Source organism: Plasmodium fragile (genome assembly GCF_000956335.1).
Source record: "Plasmodium fragile strain nilgiri unplaced genomic scaffold supercont1.68, whole genome shotgun sequence".
NCBI lineage: Eukaryota > Apicomplexa > Aconoidasida > Haemosporida > Plasmodiidae > Plasmodium > Plasmodium fragile.
The window spans coordinates 21,428-41,923 of record NW_012192648.1 but is presented as its reverse complement, the minus strand read 5'-3'; the positions used below and the strand labels follow the sequence as shown (position 1 = coordinate 41,923).

General features: G+C 39.3%; 7 protein-coding genes across 7 annotated transcripts; 6 read left to right on the top strand and 1 right to left on the bottom strand.

Annotated features, from left to right (window-relative positions):
* Positions 1 to 787: 787 nt before the first annotated feature.
* On the top strand, positions 788 to 3,619 carry AK88_04585 (uncharacterized protein; the record flags this gene model as incomplete). The annotated part of the gene is made up of 1 exon (XM_012482195.1): positions 788 to 3,619. One exon carries the CDS (start codon positions 788 to 790, stop codon positions 3,617 to 3,619), a length of 2,832 nt encoding a protein of 943 aa, XP_012337618.1.
* Positions 3,620 to 5,324: 1,705 nt separating this feature from the next.
* On the top strand, positions 5,325 to 8,066 carry AK88_04584 (uncharacterized protein; the record flags this gene model as incomplete). Its single annotated transcript, XM_012482194.1, has 1 exon — positions 5,325 to 8,066. The coding sequence occupies one exon, from the start codon at positions 5,325 to 5,327 to the stop codon at positions 8,064 to 8,066; it is 2,742 nt and encodes a 913-aa protein (XP_012337617.1).
* A 609-nt stretch (positions 8,067 to 8,675) lies between these two features.
* AK88_04583 (uncharacterized protein) lies at positions 8,676 to 9,110 on the bottom strand (the record flags this gene model as incomplete). Its single annotated transcript, XM_012482193.1, has 1 exon — positions 8,676 to 9,110. One exon carries the CDS (start codon positions 9,108 to 9,110, stop codon positions 8,676 to 8,678), a length of 435 nt encoding a protein of 144 aa, XP_012337616.1.
* A 1,119-nt stretch (positions 9,111 to 10,229) lies between these two features.
* Positions 10,230 to 11,339, top strand: AK88_04582 (uncharacterized protein; the record flags this gene model as incomplete). The annotated part of the gene is made up of 1 exon (XM_012482192.1): positions 10,230 to 11,339. One exon carries the CDS (start codon positions 10,230 to 10,232, stop codon positions 11,337 to 11,339), a length of 1,110 nt encoding a protein of 369 aa, XP_012337615.1.
* A 3,823-nt stretch (positions 11,340 to 15,162) lies between these two features.
* On the top strand, positions 15,163 to 17,468 carry AK88_04581 (pyruvate kinase; the record flags this gene model as incomplete). Its single annotated transcript, XM_012482191.1, has 3 exons — positions 15,163 to 15,346; positions 15,517 to 16,234; positions 16,835 to 17,468. The coding sequence occupies 3 exons, from the start codon at positions 15,163 to 15,165 to the stop codon at positions 17,466 to 17,468; spliced, it is 1,536 nt and encodes a 511-aa protein (XP_012337614.1).
* Positions 17,469 to 18,748: 1,280 nt separating this feature from the next.
* Positions 18,749 to 19,054, top strand: AK88_04580 (uncharacterized protein; the record flags this gene model as incomplete). The annotated part of the gene is made up of 1 exon (XM_012482190.1): positions 18,749 to 19,054. One exon carries the CDS (start codon positions 18,749 to 18,751, stop codon positions 19,052 to 19,054), a length of 306 nt encoding a protein of 101 aa, XP_012337613.1.
* A 232-nt stretch (positions 19,055 to 19,286) lies between these two features.
* Positions 19,287 to 20,402, top strand: AK88_04579 (uncharacterized protein; the record flags this gene model as incomplete). The annotated part of the gene is made up of 1 exon (XM_012482189.1): positions 19,287 to 20,402. One exon carries the CDS (start codon positions 19,287 to 19,289, stop codon positions 20,400 to 20,402), a length of 1,116 nt encoding a protein of 371 aa, XP_012337612.1.
* Positions 20,403 to 20,496: the final 94 nt, after the last annotated feature.

The following is a 20,496-nucleotide window of genomic DNA, read 5'->3' as shown; positions in this document are numbered from 1 at the left end:
ACAGAAACAAGTGTGTTAACCCACTTGGACATTTGCCGTCTGACGTATAACAAGATAGTCATCAATGACACATTTGCATATGCCTCAAATTGTATAAATACTACGTTGTAATAGTGGAAAAAAAAAAAAAAAAAAAAAAAAAAAAAAAAAAAAAAAAAAATCCTGCATTTTTGTTTTTCAAATCGAAGTTTTACTTAACGTACATGCGTATGTACAATTCATGAACTCTTTTTACGTATATATATATTTCTTTTCTTTTTTTTTTATCTTTTTTAATGAATACATTTTAAAGTATATATAATAAAATACACTCTTTTATTATATATATATGGTGTGACCCAAATTTCCATTTTCTCAAAAAGGAAAAAAAAAAAAAAAATGTAAAAAGCACTTCGTTGTTCCCAGCACATTTTTGAGTTTTCAGCGCAATTGTGTTAGCAAGCCAGGAACGAAGAGGAAACGGCTAGTTCCTTGCAAATGGCCTGTTGTGAATTGGGCGCACGACGTAAAGGGAAAAAAAGCGCGTAAGAGCTTAAAAACGTTGCGAATCGAACTCAAAACAGTTCACAACAATTTCGCAAACGCTGCGCCCAACGATCGCCACACAGTTGAGCTATAAAAACGGAAAGGAGATCAAGAGGCCACGCGCAAGTAGCCAAATCACAGTACCGCGTGGTGAAGACACAGTGAACAAAACACACACATGTTAGGCAATCCGCTCAGCCGACCGTCCACCAGGTCTCGAAGGTGCTAATTGCAAACCCGCCAACAGTTAAACCCGCGCACCATGGATCTGTCAAGGGGGAAAGTCATAATCGAACAGGACATCAACGAATACACAATAGACGAAAACGTATTTTTCTTCGAGCCAAAGAAGGAAGACGTGTACGACGAAAACACAAACCTGAGGTACATCTTCCACAACACATTCATAACCACAGATGAAGAAATTGCAATAAGTGAATTCAAAAAGTATTGTAAAAACAAATCGTTAAAAATAAATAAAGCATTTTTCGAAAATGAATGCTTGCGTTACCTATACTCAGCGCAATTCGATTTTGCAAAAGCGTTAGACTTGATTAGGAGTAACTATGAATTCAGGCTGTCCAATGTTCTACCCATAAAAGAAAAAGATGTTATAAATTACATTAACAAAGGAGTCATATACTGGCATGGAAGAGATAAGAAATGTAGGCCCATTTTGATAATCAATTTATTGAATGTCGAATTGTTAGATGTAGAAAGATTAACAAATTTATTTTTTTTCTGTTTCGAATTCTTTTTAAAATATTTATGTATACCTGGAAAGATAGAAAATTATATATCCCTTGTTGACTGCTCTGGTATTTCTTTATCTAAATTTCCCATGTCTACATTTATGAAATTGTTGGAGATTATGAATTCAAAATATCGGTGCAGATTATTTCGGATGTACATAATTGATGCTCCGAAAATTTTCAAAACCTTTGGGAAGTCGTTTTTAAATTTTGCTCCGTCCTACATGACGAAGAAGCTAAAGATTTTGGACACCAATTATGCGTCTTATTTGAGGGAGGAAATTTTCGACACGCAACTGGAGAAGAGATACGGGGGAGTAAGAGAAATCCGGGACAGCGTCTTTTACCCCTTCTCCTTTTACCCCAACTGTTGTTGCGCGGATGGAGAAGCGGCGCAGGAGGTAGAAGTTCACTCTGGGAATGCTATCGTAAAGGACCCCCCAATTGGACGCGGTTTCCATCAAATGAGCGACAAAGCGCGCGACTACCTCATGTCAGGCTATTCATTGCACTTGAAATTGGTGGACCGAACTCACAAGGAATCGATGAGAAAGCATTATACCCCTGCTGCGAGTGGAGATGGACACGGCAGGAGTAGAGTTAAAAGGAGCAGCAGCAACAATAGCAGCATGAAGCACCTGGTCAGTTACGGCAATAACAGCAGCACTAGTAGGAGAAAAAAAAAAAAAAAAAATTTATCCAAAAGGGATCATTTATTAGAAAGCTGTTTCATAGATGCAGTGATAAATAAAGTGTATCAAATCGAAAGTAACAACATTTTAAAAAACAATAAATTTGTAAATGCAAGAGGTAGCTATGGCGTTAGTGTAGACAGCACGCACAACTGGCTCTTCAAAGTGAAGCACCTATTTCTGCCTGAAATAACCATAAATTATTTAACGAGCAGATTCCCCTTCATTGTAAATTACCTCATCGTGAAGTCTAGTATTAAGTCTATGCATCATTATGCGAAATATATAGAAAGTCATGCCTGCGCGGAGGGAGATGATTATTCTGTTCATGGCAAACATGGCAGTGGTAGACATGATCGCGATGGCAGAGGCGCCAGAAGTGGTCATCCTTATGGCGACAAACTTTTCCTTTCCCTTAGCACAATTACCAATACAACTGCAAATTCGATTGCACATTTGGGGGATGTCCCAAACGAGAAACCCTCACACACCTTAAATAATGTAAAGTCGATGAATAGACATGAAAACATAAGTCGCATCAATGAGGGGAAGAGCAGTGTCAGTACTCCACATGCGCACAAATCAAGGAGGAGTAAGAAAAAGGGCGAAACGGGAACGACGCAGAATGGGTTCAGCGAGTTCCATGCGTACAGGGGAGATTTTGGCTGTGGTGTTGGAAACCTCTGCGGTGATCAAGACGGTCACGGAGATGACTGCACGAGGAGAACTGGAGGAACCAAACAGCTCGACTCCAAAGATGCGAAGAAAAACTTTTACGCCAATTCGGAAGCCATCTTTGAAGATAATAATGGTAATAAATCTGCTACGGGTATGAGTGACCACTTGCAAAATAAGCAGCCCAGTAATTCCAGGCGAAAGTGGAAGGACAAAACACAAAAGTACTACAAAATTAAGGCAACGAATAATTTGTTCAGGGATGAATTGGTAGATCATACTCAGAAGGTCGAGTATGTTGAGAAGACCTTATTGAATAGAATGGTAGGGGTTGGAGATTACTCCCCATGTTATGATTTCAACGATTGCATGGATCATTCGGGCAAGGCCACAGCGAGTGCGGAGCGTGAATGTGAAAACAGCGCGATGAGCTTAACAAACGCTACCTGCGCGGCCAACTCGATCAAAACGATGAACTCGATGAACACTGTCAACACGCTCAACTCGATTAACAGCGCTAACTCCGAAAAAAAATTACACAAAAAATCATCCCTAATTAGCATGAAGTCAGTTATGCCCAAAAGGTCAGACTACGCCAGTTCGAAATTACACAGGCAGTCTACCACCGTGAATACATCCTTAAGTACCAAGGTGTCTAAAGATTCGTTTAGTAAATTAGAAACCGGGCAATCCTTAGAGCAGGCACCACGACACGATCCTGCAGGTGCAGCCACACGTAGGAGTAAGGCAAATCCGGTCGGACAAAAAATTTCATCATCGATCGCTGACATAACGCACAGTGTAGATGATAGAACGACAACTGAACAAAAGGACCCAAGTCTCTCCTCCCCTGAAGCGAAATCGGATTGCACTAAGCAGACAAAGGCTAATTCGTCTGATAGGAGTAAGCGAAGGCTCAACAAAATTAAGATTATTGGCTTGCCGTTTTTTAACAAAACGACTTCCAAAATGTAGGGATGAATTGTACGTATGGGTATCCCCCGCAACAACTGATGCGAGAAAGGGGGAAGGACAGGGGACCGAAGAGAATGTGTTAGCCCGTTCCCCCAATGAGGAGCAAATGGGGGATGAAGCGATCTGCTGGAAGGCTAGCAGCAAATTCTTTGTTTTTGTAAATGTTTAACGTGTTAATTCATTTCACAGGAGTGGAAGATGTTCTTTTTTTTTTTTTTTTCTTATTCTTTGTTTCGTTTCTTTATTCCGCTTTGTGCGTTCTCTCTGTTTGGTGCTTTTTCTTTTTTGTTTTTGTTTTCGTCGTTCAGAAGGCTATACACACGCATAGCGGTTACAGGTTAAAAGGCGCCTGCGCTGTACCACTACCCCCGCTTAGACACCCTATCTGTTTGTAGTTCTCTTTAAATTTTACCAACAACGTAAAAATTGTGCAATTTATCAGCTAATTAAAGCGTCTGTTTTTATTCCATTTCTCTTGACATTTGAAAGTACATGATTTTTTTTTTTTTAGTTCACTCAATATGCTTGCTCCATCCCTTCTTGGGCGTTACACTACAATTCTTTTTTGTTTTTCGCTTTTCGATTTTTATGTCGTATTTTAATCCCTTTTTGTTTTTCGCCTCTGCTTTGCGATAGCATCCGTGCAGTTTCACCTCTTCATTGTTTTACCCATCTGGTGATCGCATCACCTTGTTTTTGTAGTGAGTTGCTCCTCAGGAGTCTTCCCAATTTGTAATTCATTTCCGTCCATTTTTATTTTTTTTTTTTTTGTTATCATTGGGAATTTTATGAAGACAGTTATGAGCAGGCCGTTAAAGTGGCCATGTCGAGTTTAAAATTGCAGACCCCCTTTTGGCGACACGCACGGGTAGACCTGCGCACCTTTACGCAATGGCTATCTGGGGCGAAAAGGTGGAAGGACATGTAGAAAGTATTCACATGCCACCACACCGTCCTTTCAACATAGCCCAGTATATAGATGGATCAGTTCGAAGGGGAGCACGTGCAGGCACGGGGAAAGAGAAAAAAATGTAGACGCAACAGATTCTGCATGTGTGCATGATGGCCACCTTATGGTTATGTCATTTTGTTTTTCCGATCCTTTTTTTCATATACAAAATTCTGCAAAAGTATTACGAGATTTGGGAGGTGCGACGCATATAGGAGGAGAAGGTCATTGTACTTCATTTGAGCCGACTTAATGCGGGCACATTTTTACAAAAGAGGAAAAAACGAAAAAAAAAAAAAAAAAAGGAGAAAAGCGAAATGTGCGCTAAGGTGTGAAAAACCAAAAAAAAAAAAAAAAAAAAATTAGACCTTGCGGCTTATTCGTTCAAAGGGTTAGGTTTCTTCTCCGTGATTTCTCCGTTTTTGATCCGTTTATTCTCCATTTTTTTTTGGCCTTTTTATCTGCCATTTTTTTGCATTCTTCTTTGCATTTCCCCGCCTTTGTCGCAATCTTCTTTGAGCTAGTCCTACCAGGAAGGCTCGCAATTTGGGGGAAGCGCAAGATCGCAAATGTCTTATGCCTGCGTGTTGGCTCTACTTGCGTGCTTTCCTTATGTTTTTTTTGCGGAGGGGCATGTTTCCCTTTTGAGACCCTTTCTCCCCCCTGTTGTCTTCTTATACATATCACTCCACAGGTTCTACAGGAAGACTAAATGTGGCTGGCCTGAACCCTGTTTTTGTAAAATTAAAATAAAAAATGGAACCCGATGTCGATCCTGCAGGTGTCGATGACCCTGGGGAAGTACCCGATGACGTTCCTCCTCGTTGTGACTCCCCCAACAGTGAAACAGAAAGCGCGAGTGTAATGCCTTCTTTCTATGATGGAGGAACTGGGGAGAAGACAAAAGCGAAAAGCTCCAAGGCGGGGAAAAAGGGAATTGGCATGAAAAGCTCAAAAGGGGGCAAGAAAAAAAGGCGGAAACAAAAAGCGCCAAGTGAAGAAATCCCCTCAGCGGGATCTTCGCCTTCCCATTCAAGTGACGAACACGAATCAAACGACAGCGCCGATGCAGAAGAGGTGATCAACTTCCTCTACAAAGTAAGCTCAAATATAACCAACCTGTGTAAGAATGAAGATCAAGTTAGAACCAAAAAAAATGAGAGTGTACATCTCAAGAAAGAATTCAAAAGGGTGTTAAAGTTCATAAAGACAAACGAACAAAAACATAGACAGAAGGAGGAGGAAATAAAAGACCTAAAGGAAAAGATAGAAATGTATGCCATTAAAAATAAAGAAATTACAAAGTGTTACGAAGAAGGAAAGAAGAATATTCAAATTCTCCAAGGAGAATCGGACAAACTTCACAACCTATTTGATAGCAACCAGAAGAAAGAAGACAAATGGAATGTCGAGAGGGAAAACTACTTGGAAGACATAGAGTCCCTCAAAACTCATATAGAAGAGTTAGAAATCAAAGTGGAAAAAAAGAACAACGAAATTGAAGGGCTGAAGAGGGAAAACGAACACATCCTTTTAAAAGTTGATAACTTGGAAAAAAATAGCAAAGAATTAAAAAATGAAAACATTGAAATGCATGAAAATATGAACGGAATGAAAAAAGAAAATGTAAAGAAGAACATCATGATAGATAATTTGAAAAAAGAATTGGAACAGAAAAAAAAGCTAGACGAAGAGTACAACAAGGATAAATTGCTCATAGAAAAAAACACAGAAATTTTGATCGACGAAAGAAACTACATCAATGAAGAATTAATAAAAACGCAAAAGCTTCTGGAAAATCAAATTAACAAAAATAGGGATCTACAAAATTGTAAAACCAACCTTCTTGAAAAGGTCGACTTGCTAGAAAAAAAACAAAAAGATCAATTTAAAAAAAATGCAGACTTGGAAAAAAAGCTAGACGATTTGAACAAAAAAAATAAACTCCTCATCAATGAAGCGAAAATGAAGGAAAATGAAATTGCTAACAACACCTCCATCATTAACGCCCTCACAAGTGGAAACTCCAAAATGAAAGTAAAATTAGACCAGGAATGCTTCAAAATAAAATTAATGCAGAAGGAAAACAAAGCGCTAAATATTAATGTTAAGTCACTTACATATGAAATACAAAATTTACTCAAACTGACGGAAGAAATAAGAACCAAGTATCAAAACCAGAAAAAAGAAATTAATGACCTCATTGTAGAGAAGGAACAAACCAAAAAACTCATTGAAAAAATAGACGAGGGTATTAAGAAAAGTACAGAATCTGCTAAGAAGGAAAAAATGTTTAACATAAATCTTGAGAAAGACATTAAAAAAAGCACAGAAGAAAAAAACAAACTAAATGAAGAAATACAATCACTCGTTAAGGAGAAAGAAAAATTAATACAAGAACTATCAAACACCAGTAGTAAAGTCATAAACAGTACCAACGAGCTCATAAATAAAGACGGAAAAATTGGAACCTACCTTAAAATTATCAATTCTTTAAAAAACGACCTAGCCAAGGAGAAGGCTCTCTATGAAAATATAAAAAGCGAAAAAATTAATACCAATAAAAGTCTCACCGAAATTAAAGAAAAACTCTACACCCTGGAAGAGAGACACAAGATACATATCAACGAACTGCAGCAAATAAAAAATAAAAAAAAAAATCTAGAAGCAAAAATGGGAGATTCCATGGAGGATAAAAAAAATGCCATAAGTCAATGTGAAAAACTAAAGGAACAAATTGAAAAATACAAGAGTCATCATGAAGATTACAAAACGAAGCAACTACACGACAAAAAAACCATAGACCAACTAGACCTTGAAATTAATGACCTAAATACCAAATTAAAAAATTATGAAAAGTGTGTAAACCAAAACAAGAAGGAGAAAGATCTTCTAAACAACGAAGTGAAGGAAAAAAATGAACATATAGCAACACTCAAGGAAAAGCTAAAGCTGTTGCAAATCTCTCATGATAAACTAGACCTCGATAGCAAAAACCATCAACAAGAAATTAAAAATTTGAATAAAAAAGTTGCTAACTTGAAATGCTCCTCTGAGCTCTCCAATATTTCCAAGGAACAGCTAAGCAGTACAAAGCTACAAATTAACTCGCTCAAAAAAGAACTAATAAATGAACAAAATAAAGTCAAAACTTTATCCGAGGAGTTGGAAAAACCAATAAACATCCACAGGTGGAGAAACATCGAGGGGAATGACCCCACTGCCTTTGACTTGATAGAGAAACTTAGATGCGTACAAAAAAAGTTAATAGAAAAAACGGAGGAGTCCATGAAGAAAAATAGCATAATACAGTTGAGAACCAAGGAATGCGAACAACTGCAACAACAGCTGGGCAACTTGTCCAAGCAACCCGATGTGCAGGATGTTACGCAAATACGCAAGAAGCTCCGCGAGAAGGAGACACTCATCAAGTCGCTCACAGCCGAAATTTCGATGTATCAGGAGCAGACCGAGAAGAAGGCAAAGCGGCGAGCTTAAGCGACGGGGCTAAGCGCTGAGGTTATGCGGCCAAGTTTGTGCGGCGATTTGGTCGCATGCCCAGAGGGCCATTTTTTGATGGAACTGGTCGCGGAAGGCTTGGAGAACCTAGCCCCCTGTGTCATGCTATGTCCACTCGGGGGGGGAAAGCATGTCTCAGCAAATGTGCATACGTACCTAGGTACATATACGCATGTGAGCATATAATATGAATCCCCTGTGGTGGCTAATTTTTAATTTTTTTTTTTTTTCTTCTGTTTGGTTAAATTTATCCTAACGCTGTTCGCATGATGAGGCAGTACAACCTGTCCTCTTAAATGTGTAAAATTGATACGATTACCTGCATTATGGTTTAATCAGCCAATTCGATTGGCACAAGACCGCCGCAATGGCAGCATACACCGCCGAATGGGTGCGAAATGGTATCCTTCACACAGATTATATAGAGTGCCCCCTATTCGCTAGACAGGTCAAAGTGGAGGGGAACTCCCATTTGGTGAAACTCGGGAAAGAAAAAAAAATGCAAATACAAAAAAAAATGTTTCATGCTTGCCCAAAAGTCAAACACACACACACACGAACAGATACACAAGTGTATAAATACGCAGCTTACTCGAAGTAACTCTTCAAGTAGGCCGGCGTATCACGCCCTGGATACTGTCTTAGCAAAACAAAGAGGGAGGGAGAAAACAAAATGTTATTTTTTTTCAAGTAATGTAAATTCTTTTTACTAGACTCACTATACAAATGCTCATTCATATTTTTTGTATTGTTCCATTTTTCTATATATAGGGTTTCCATAAAGTGTTCATTTTCTTTTGTATATATATGATAATCATTGAATCCCTTTTTTAACTCAAGTGAATCGAAACAGTATTTGAGTTCGGGCAGAATGTTTTTTACGAAATCATCCTTGCTGCAAATAAATTTGTTTATAAGCATTCCGTTTGATAAACTCAGGTTACTTGATAAGCAGATCACCAGGTCTCTTAATACCCACCCGCTCAACGCCCCGCTAAGGCCGTACAAAATGTGCTTGTACATGGTTAGGGGGGAGGGCAGTTGCATAGACCGTCCTTCTCTGTGTTCCTGCTGAGGGGAGAGAACAGCAGAATGATGTGGCGAAACATAGCGCACGTTGTGAGGAGGAATGCACGCGGAGAAGCGCATCGCGTGTGGAAACATGGAACATTCCCATCGACACGTCGTGCAACATGAAACACACAGAAATGTCCACCCCAAGAGGTGTGCTTAGTAGAAGCAGCCACAGCGAAAAATATATTTCCGCATATGGCGCCGAACTGAATAATGCAAGTAAAAGGAGTTGCGTGTGGGAGCAGCGCGCTAACCAAGTGGGCACCTACCCGTATCCACAAGCGAGGTTCGCTTTCCTTTTATGCTTCCTTGGGCCGCTTTCCGATGTGGATTTGTGCCGACGATATGTGTGATGGATTTATGGTGTCGATTTCAACTGTTGATTTTTACGCTCTGTTTCTTCGCTCCCTTTCTCCTGCTACCCACCTGCTGCTACTGCTACTGCTACTTCTAACAGAACTAGGCTTAATGTTCGCTTTGTTTAAAGAAAAAAACTTGGCAACACTTTTGCTGTGCGAACCAAGAGAAAATGTACCTTTTAAGCGCACATACTCATTTTGTGAAGCGACTCTTTTTTTTTTTTTTTTTTTTTTTTGTTGTTTTTTACCCACCAGTTATAGCGCCACGCAAAGTGCAAAAAATGACGTCAACTGCGTATGCATACATATGTGATGTGAGTTCCACAAATATTAAGCAGCTGAAGGGAAGAAAAAAAAAAAAAAAGAGGCTCTGTACGCATGTTAAATGAGGCAATTGAAAAAAATGACATACACCGGGGATAACGTTTTCCAGAAAGGGGCAAACAGAATCTAAAAAAAAATAAAATAAAACAATAAAACAGTAAAATATAATTTTTAAAACATAACAAAGAAACGTTAAGAAGCATAATTCAAACGAAACCCCCCAACAATTAGGACTCTAAAAAAAGTTATCACAATCTGCATTGGCCGCAAGCACGAAGTACAAAGTAGAAAAAACGACAGCAACTGTCGAGCGCGCCGAGGAAACAGACATCCACTCGCTAAACCCGCTAAACGGCTAAACCGGCTAACGAAGAGCAGAGCTTCTATGAGACTGCTGGGGGCCAAGTACCACGTGCTGGCAAGAAACATCTTCGAAAACAAATCTACCCGAAGACGCAAAGTAGAATCTAGGGGACTCAAAAGGTTCCTGTTTGCGTCGTTCATCTTCTTCTGTTCGCCATCCATGGAAAAAGTCATAGGAACACATTCGGGACGTTTCCATACGGACGAAATATTAGCCACCGTGATGCTAAAGTTTTTACCAGAATATAAAGATGCGAAAATTATTAGAACCCGTGACCAAGAAAAGCTGGACCAGTGTGACGTGGTGGTAGATGTAGGAGGAGTATATGATCATGAAAAAAAAAGATATGATCATCACCAAAAAGAATTTAATGGAACCCTAGATGACAAACATGACATAAGACTAAGCAGTGCTGGACTAATTTACAAACACTATGCGAAACATGTTTTTCGAAAAGGGTTTGGCATAACGGATGAAGAAAAGGTAAACACACTGTATGATAAAATATACACTGCCTTTATTGAATCTGTGGATGCTTTGGACAATGGAATTAATCAACATGAAGGAGTTGCGAAGTATCAAATTAATACTACCCTACAACATCGAGTGAATCGATTCAATCCCAACTTCCTTGAAAATGATGCTGATGCCGACGCACGTTTTATGGAAGCTGCAAAAATTGTTAAAGAAGAATTTGTGAATTTTGTAAATTACTATTCTAATGTATGGTACGCAGCTAAAAGTATCACCTTAGAAGCTGTAAAAGACAGATTCAATTTTCACCCATCCGGAAGAGTTATATTTTTAAAAAAGCATTGCCCCTACTATGATCATGTATACGACATAGAAGAAGAACTAAACATAAAAGATGAAATTTTGTTTTGTATCTACAGTGACAGATATCAGGATTGCAGATGTGGAACCATTTCCAAGAAAAATGAAGCCTTCACAATTAGACTACCCTTTCCCAAGAACTTTAGGGGTCTCCAGGGAGAGCAACTGGAAAAGGTGTCGAACATCTCGGGGCTATCCTTTGTCCATTATTCTGGATTCACCAGTGGAGGGAAAAATGTGGAGTGCCTGTTGAAGTTGGTCGAAGCAACGTTGAAGGAAAACAACATTTCCTTCTAAGTTTGCCTCGTGCACCTTTGGGGTTCCTTGCTCAGGGAAAAAAAAAAAAAAAAAAAAAAGGGGGAACAGCACCTTATTTTGTCATGCCCAGGAATGCATTGTATATTGATTGCATACTGTCTGTATCGTCTTAGACGCGTTAAATGGGTGCATGTGTATCTGCGTATTGTGTAGCTAACCACAATACGCGCCGGAGTAACTACTCATCGTTTTGACTTCACCGATCCCCTTGTTTGTGTATAAAATTAAGCCCCGCGTGTTAACGCTCCCCCGTCGCCCCTGCACGAGGTGCCCTTTTTTACAGCACGTAGTGTATACGCTCATATGCGTAAGCGTGTGTATACACCGCGGGAAGATATAAAAAAGCAGAGAGAAACACATGGGGGCACGCTTAGATGAGCTACGAGTGTTTCAGCGGCACTTTATTTTTTTTTTTGTTTTTTGGTTTACTATATCTTGTTGTGTGTAACTGTGCGGTGTGTGATAAAGCTACGCGTAACTTCACCGTGCATGATTATGCCCTGTGCGCAATTTTGTCCTTTGCCCCCGTTTTTTCTTTTCGCGAAATATACCCATCCTGAGAACATTCCATACCGCGCACGCACACGACAAGCAGAATTAACTGTTGTACTTTTAAGCTTTTAAAAAAAAAAAAGGGGAAAAAAAAAAAAAAAAAAGAACAAATGGCTTTATACCATGCGAAATGGAAATGCAATAAGTAGATGCATACGTGGAGTGCTTTTCTCGTGCCGCGTAGCTGCTTATGTGTTATTGCACCCCCATAGCCGCAAGCACAATTTCCCTATGGCTGACGTGAGGAGGAGCGTTCGAGCATTTCCCCTCGCAGTCGAGGATGTCTACACCTGTTCGAGATTGTCTACTTCTTTTCGAGGATGTCCGAGCGCATCGAAAAGGCTAAATAGTGAGCGCTCGACTGATTCCACACACCTTTCCACACTTGCAAAAGTGGAGGAAAAGGTACATCTTCACCTGTGTGTTCCAAATGAAGCTAGCAATTTGCGACGGATTAAATAAATGGCACAAAAATGGAACAGAGATTCAGATTGGTTCCTTACCACGTACAAACTGTGGTGAAAAAACTGCCTCCCCATTTGGCTGCAATTCTTTTTCTTACGCATGCCGCTGTAATGTAATGTAGTTTTAAAAAAAAAAAAAAAAAAAAAGAACTTATTCAATTGGTTGAAGCCAGCCAACTCTGCTAACATACACAACATGGTTATCAACATTTATGTTTTAAATTAGCTCCATATTGGTTTATACAAATGTATACACACACCAAGCTTTTCTTCGAAGTGACCCACCCCCCAAAAAAAAAACACAACATGTACTTGTAAGAAAAACCTACAATTTAAATGCCTTCGTCGTTACATATCTCATGTCAGCTTTAAAATTAAACGTACCAGTCATTTTAAGAGAATTTGAAAATCTTTTTGTGTAAATCAAATTGAAAGACTTCACACCAGATTAAACACAAGTTACATATAACCAACCCAACCTGCGTTTAATAAAACAAAATTAAACCCCACGAAATAAAACCCAATTCACCCTGTTTCATATTACATCAAAAGCTGAAAAAGCATAATTCCTATTTTGCCACTTTGCGCCGGCGGGGAAAAAAAAAAACAAAAAATTCCCTAACAGGTATGTGGAACACTTTTACACCACGTTATTTTTTCAATTGGCATATTGCATGTTTACATATGCGGTCTGTTGCTATTTGTACGAACATACATTCATCTCATTCTTAAGAAGAGTCAACCATGCACGCTTCCACCCTTTTCATGCATCCCTGCTTGTAGAATGTGTGCGAATACCTCATGTGAACACGTCAAATTAGTTTATTAAAACCGTTTGCAACATGGCATGAAAATATACCCATTTGCTATGAATCCTTTTCGTATTACCCGCATGGTTACATGTATATTGCCCTTAACGCAGTACGATCGCCCTACACATTGGATAGCAGCCATCACATCTTCCTCAGCCCAAAACGTAAAAAAAAAAAAAAAAATTCACATTATACTTATTAACGAACAATTCATCTCTATTAATTTTTCAAATTGTGTAGCGCCCCTATTGTTTATGGTCACATATTTTGCGCATATATATTTTTTTTTTTTGCTTGTCCTCTCTACCCCCCATTGCACATAGGTGCTGCTACCACGAACACATACATATATATAGCTAGTACTTAACATACTTCTATGTGCCAAATAATAACTTCAGGTGTGTACTTAAGAGAAGCGCTTCCAACAAAATGCACTCCGTGCAATATATAATCCTCCTTACTAGGGCTTATGTATAGCGGCCCCACCAAAGTAGGTACGCTGTGATACAGTACATGCCTACATGCGCATAACTTACCTCCGAATATTTTTTGTTTATTTGCACTGCGACGTAGAGAGAACGGGCCCCCTTCCTTTACCCACTGAGCCCTATGTTTTTATAATGCGTAGTTCAAATTGTATATGAGTAGGCCAACAACTCGCTACTCCGTACGGGATGCATACATTGTACTAACCCGCCATTTCTGTGATGTAGGGTTCGCATTTCCGTGTCGGCACTTATGCCCTTGGCCCGTTCTCTGCACACGTGCATCCAGACCAAGAGAATATACGTACATGTAAAAGTAGTACATATAATAATATACATACATATATCATAAGTTTGTGCTTGGTGAAATCTCAGTTTGAGTGTTTTACTTTCATCACCTACATGCTGCTATTTACATGAACACATGCCTCCACCATCTGGAGAGTGTGAAGGAAAGGGAAAGAAAGCCCCACGCCTTCGAAATAATTAAGCAGATTACCCACACAGAGCGCCGTACATTATAGGTGTATAAATAAAAATAAGTACACGTATCTACTTATATTCTCATTTATGCCTTAAGATATTCTACCTTTGGGATCCCCCGGGGAAATGAACATAAAACCATGTTTGTATCATTAACCCATTTGGGGCACTTTATACTTAACGCGCAGCTCGTTAGATACGCCTTTGCAGCTAACCGCTACGCACAGTACATATATGTATGTATATATATAATATATATTCAATATACATATAATATATAATACATACATAATATTCATATAATATATATAAAATATACATATAATATATATATATATATAATATACATATATGTATGTAATGATATATACATATATGCGTACGCATACGAAGAGTGCACGTCCGTTTTGTTGGTAAGCATTTTACGTACGGCTCCCCGTCGGGTACGCGCTTTTTGAGTGCCATCCCTCTGATGCATACGAGCATATTCTGCAGCTCCGACGTGGTTATGCTAATAAACATACCCATTAGTTATTTAAATTATTTTTGTTTTGTTTTTATTTATTTATTTTTACGCACATGAAATGGTACTCAAAAATACAATTGGCTTATTTTCCCGCCTGTTCTTATAAAGGCAAAAAAAAAAATAAAATAAAATAATTTTTTTTAACGCCTCCTTTTTTAAGCATTATTTAATGCAATTGTAATTAAATTGATTGAGTATATTTTCATTATAAGTAATAAAATACATCCGAAAAGGAAGCACAAAGTTTTGTCACGCTGCGAAAAAGTGGTTTTCTTAAATTTGCATAGCACAGCTTATACAGAGATATTGTATACTTTGTAGAAAACCATTTCTTGTGTTTCCACCTCCTAGAGCGCATCACAGAAGTATTATCCGTCAAGGATCCGCGAACTTATCCCCTGAACAACTGTACCTAACCTCTTCAAACTAAGAGAATAAAACTCCACCCCCCACCCTCGCATACCCCGTAGCTTATACAAAATGAACTCTTTCAAATTTAAAAACTCCACCGCCGGTGCAAGTTTGCAGAGCGCGGCCAACATAACATTAAGGCAAATCTTGGAGCCCAGCACTGTGGATTTACGCTCCAAAAAAACGCACATTGTTTGTACTCTGGGTCCAGCGTGCAAGTCCGTAGAAACGCTCGTGCAGTTGATAGATGCAGGTTGGTTTTTACCCTCGTATTGGTTGCCCCCCCCCGCCCCCTGGTGGGGTCCGAAGCTCCCCTGACACATGCATGAGGTGTCTCGCTAGTGGCGCGGGTGGAGTTCCCTGCATTCATTCTCTATTAAAACTGTTCATTCCATGCACTACTTTTTATCATCCCCCATACAGGAATGAACATTTGCCGATTCAACTTCTCTCATGGATCACATGAAGATCACAAGGAAATGTTTAACAATGTATTGAAGGCGCAGGAGCAGAGACCAAACGCCTTATTGGGAATGCTGTTAGATACAAAGGGTCCCGAAATTCGAACGGGTCTTCTAAAAAATAAGGAAGCACATTTAAAGGAAGGAAGTAAATTAAAGTTAGTTACAGATTATGACTTCCTTGGAGACGAAACCTGTATTGCATGTTCATACAAAAAGTTGCCACAGAGTGTAAAAAAGGGAAACATCATTCTAATTGCCGATGGGTCCGTTAGTTGTAGAGTGTTAGAAACACACGATGACCATGTGATAACAGAAGTGTTAAATTCAGCTACCATTGGAGAAAAGAAAAATATGAATTTGCCAAATGTTAAGGTCGACTTACCAGTCATAGGAGAAAAGGACAAAAATGACATTCTCAACTTTGCCATCCCAATGGGTTGTAATTTCATAGCAGCCTCGTTTATTCAGTCTGCAGAGGACGTCAGGATGATTAGGAACTTGTTAGGTCCTAGAGGAAGGCATATTAAAATCATCCCCAAGATAGAAAATATTGAGGGCATTATTAACTTTGACAAAATTTTAGCAGAGTCTGATGGAATTATGATTGCTAGAGGGGATTTAGGAATGGAGATTTCTCCAGAGAAAATTTTCCTGGCCCAGAAGCTTATGATTTCGAAGTAAGTCCATTTTAGCTGCCCAGCGCTCCTCACCACTGTGGGGATAGCTGTCTGCACACACTGATCTAGTAGTGAACCTGTGAAGCGTATCACGTGGCCTACATGTTACGCCGCCCACAAACCTTGCACAGCGCAGTGCCACCCACGCACTGCTACCACATTTGCCCCACGAGAAAAGGATAAAATAAAATCACAAATTAATTTTATCCCCTCCAAGTGGTGCATAAAATGAGTGAATAGACAACTCCGAACGTTTTGTTCGAGTTCCTTTATAATTCAATCTTATAAGTCAGCCGATTGGTTATATGTGGAGCGTCTCTCGCTTCATATAATCTTAAAATCATTTGGTGTTAAATTAAGATTACAATTCCCTGTGCGTCTTTATCATATCTATCGTTATGGTGCATCAGTGAAGGGGGGCTTTGTCGTATATATGTGTCCAAATCATGCGCGTGTCCCCTCTTTTTGTGTAAATTGCATATGAATGGCATGTCGCTGGTTTTGTAGTCAGTGTTTTTCCCCTGTATTGGGACATGCCTGCACGATGTACCCCTGTCCTAATTTCCTGCGTGAACCCGTTACTGCCTATTTTTTTTTCAGATGCAACTTGCAAGGAAAGCCAATCATAACCGCCACCCAGATGTTAGAATCCATGACGAAGAACCCAAGACCAACAAGAGCCGAAGTGACTGATGTAGCCAACGCAGTGCTAGACGGAACCGATTGTGTCATGCTTTCAGGAGAAACAGCCGGTGGAAAATTCCCAGTCGAAGCTGTCACAATTATGTCCAAGATTTGCTTAGAAGCTGAAGCATGCATTGATTATAAATTGTTATACCAATCATTGGTCAGTGCGATATACACTCCCATAAGTGTACAGGAAGCTGTGGCTAGATCAGCTGTAGAAACAGCTGAATCCGTTGGTGCAGCTTTAATTGTAGCTTTAACCGAAACAGGATACACTGCTAGATTGATAGCCAAGTATAAGCCAAGCTGCACCATCCTAGCCCTCAGTGCCTCTGACTCCACGGTTAGGTGCCTGAATATACACAGAGGTGTTACGTGCATTAAAGTAGGATCATTCCAAGGAACTGACAACGTCCTGAGAAATGCTATAGAAATTGCCAAAGAGAGGAACTTAGTCAAAGTGGGAGACAGTGCCATATGCATTCACGGTATTAAGGAAGAAGTCGCTGGAGCTACCAACTTGATGAAGGTGGTCCGAGTGGAGTAAGTGAGATGTACTACTGCAGAATGCACACGATGTGCCTATGTTTATGCACCTCAGGAAAGTTCGAAATGAAGAAGACAAAGAGGAAGAAAAAAAGAAAAAAAAAAAAACAGCAAATGGATTTGTCGTGCATGCCTACAGATGGGATTAAGTTGGCACCCTTAAAAATTAACCTAACAAAGTTGCCAAAACAGGAATGCGCATTCATGCACGGTAATCACTCCGCAATGGAGGTCGGGGAATACTGCAACATGTCACAATGCAACTCGGCGCTACACGTTTCTTCGCGCTGCATCATTATACAGTGTGATCCTGTGTTCTATATATACATACGTATGTGTGCGGGCCCTCAGTGCCCCTCCATGTACTGCCACACTGTGCACCAAGCTTTATAAAGAAATGGGCACAAATACTTGCGTGGAATAAATGCCTCTACATAACATAGCGCTTGAGTATTTGAGCGGTGGAGAGAATGAGCAATCAATCGAACGAACGAATAAGCGAATAAGTGAACAAGCGGTTAATAATGGAGATGCTTTTATGTGATGATCAACTGTACGCCCTTTTTTGCGTAACTATTTTTTTATCATGTGTATTCCGCTGTGAAAAAAAAAAAGAAACAAAAAAAAACACAACAGGATCTTCCAAGACAACCAACAATCTGTTGTTGAATTAATGGCCGTTTTAATTGTGCACGCAACACACGAACTGTGTCCTTAAAAGTGTCTAGTTAAAATTATACAGTGGATCGACCGATTGCAAAGGCTTCCATGAAGGCATTAAATACGATGTGATGGAATGTTCCACGCGCAAAGTTTGTTTTCATTTGTTGCTTAATTGATGAGTAGCACACGCGTCGTGGTGGTTGAAAGTTCGGCGGAAAATTTTCTTCTGTTGTAGCATTAACACGAGGAGTAATGAGTTGAAATAATCGGTACAGTTCCATTTGGTGTGGTTCCATTATTCGTAAGTTTTGCCAGGAAATTCTGTTAAGCCCCTTAAAGAGGTACACCTGTAACCGCACATGTGGCATTATTTAATCAACGATATTTTTACATAAAAATAATTGCACAGTTGATGGTTCATTTCCTTATTGTTTTCGAATACACCCGTTTGTTCCCAACAAGTTATCGGTGGACGAATAGGCGAATGTCCTTGTTCCTGCATGTTTGGAAAAGATCCATTTGATTGCACTTTAACGGCGTGGAGAAATATGCCCGCTGTGTTCATCAAAATTTTACGTTCTACATGGTATTTTCAAAAAAAAAAAAAAAAAAAAAAAAATGAATGAATGCAACAAGGGAAAAGGGCACTTCTTAAAACAGCTACATGATCACAAAAGTGCTAAAATAGTGTACAAACGAAACGAATACCCTTTTGTAAGAAAACGCTTGAACAATGTGGCACAACATTTTAAAAAATACGCAGAGCGGTTTATTGGGCTCATGGGAAACAGTGCGTCCTGGTATACGCACAGCCATGAACATTCACCCAATCAGTTAACGCTAAAGTGTTGCGTTGGGCTAACTAGTCGAGTGTTTTGCTTCTTATGTGTACAATCAGATTGTGAGTCCTGTACGGGAGCATAAACTCGCGGGAAGGGCACTGCGTACGCGTGTGCAAGGTCAGCACAGGAAACATGTGAACCGGGCAGTTCCTATATGTTTGAAAATTAAACAAAAAGTATGTATTTAATTTTTTTAGCGGCGTAATATATTTTTTTGCATTGACATAGACACAATTATGAACTAAAAGTGAGCAAAAAGGAAAAGAAAAAAAAGAAAGAGAAAAACGTCAGGTATTCTCTTATAGAAAGACAACATGATAAGAAGAATTGCGGAAAGAAGAATTATAAAAAAAAATGCACACCTGAGTTACTTCCATTTAGGTAAACACAATGGAAGGTTCTTGCTCAGTGACAAAAAGTATGTACGCTACGAGGGTGGCTTGAAACAGGGGAGTAAACATTTGGGCCATGATCCTGTTCAGGCTGGCAACAGCGTTGACAACTGTATTGGCAACCGTGTTAGCGATAGCTGCCACGCCAGCATACCACCCGGAGAGGAAAACAAAATACTAGTACACCAAAAGTACAAAGTGCAAATGGCCCTGTGCATAGACAGATTCCCCCTGATTTTTGAGCAAGAAGAGTTTGAAAAAGATTTCGAAGATTTCAAAGACAAATGGCTTCAAAAAACAAACAACAATTTGAATGTCGACGAGGAATTTTTACACATGAAATATAATTTGAGTTCCTTTCACGATCGGAAAAAGGAAAACCAGCTTGAGGGCACCAATTTAGAGGATGAAATGGGACACCAACAAGGGAAAAAAGATAAAGGTGTGGATCATTTGCCAGGTGAAGAAGCGACGTCTGCAGCAAATGACGATCTCGAAAATTTATTTGCCATAGAAGGTATACAAAACATTTTAAGGGCAAAAGAAAAAAAAAAAAAAAAAAAAAGTGATGGAGATGCAAATGAGGAAAAAAAAAAAAAGTATGATGATGATAATAAAAGTGAATATAACTACAGAAATGTTATGAGGAAACCAAATAAGTTTTTATACTTAGTGGTGAAATATAAAAAAACAAATAAGTGGATGTTCCCATTAATGGATTTTAAAAAAAAATTAACAATCAGACAGAACTTACAACACTTATGCACGGAACATTTAAAATGTGAAATGCCATTTTTCATTGGCTACTGCCCGTGTACGTTTGAAAAAAGGAAATATAAAATTCCACTTTCGTTTAACGAAATTATCGGAAGAAAAATCTTCTACTACAGAGCGCATTATCTGAAGCACGACGTCAACTTGGATCTGTCCAACAATGAGCATATAAATGACTTTGCGTGGTTGTCTCGCTCCGAGCTGAAGGACTTCGTCTCCAGCACTAAATATGAAGTCATAAAGCATGCCATTCCCCTGACATGAGGAAAATCCGGCAGGGGGGGAAAAAATGGTCGTGTATGTTTGTGCTTATGCTTGTAGTTATGTGTGTGCCCATTTTGGCTCCTGTTTTTGTGTA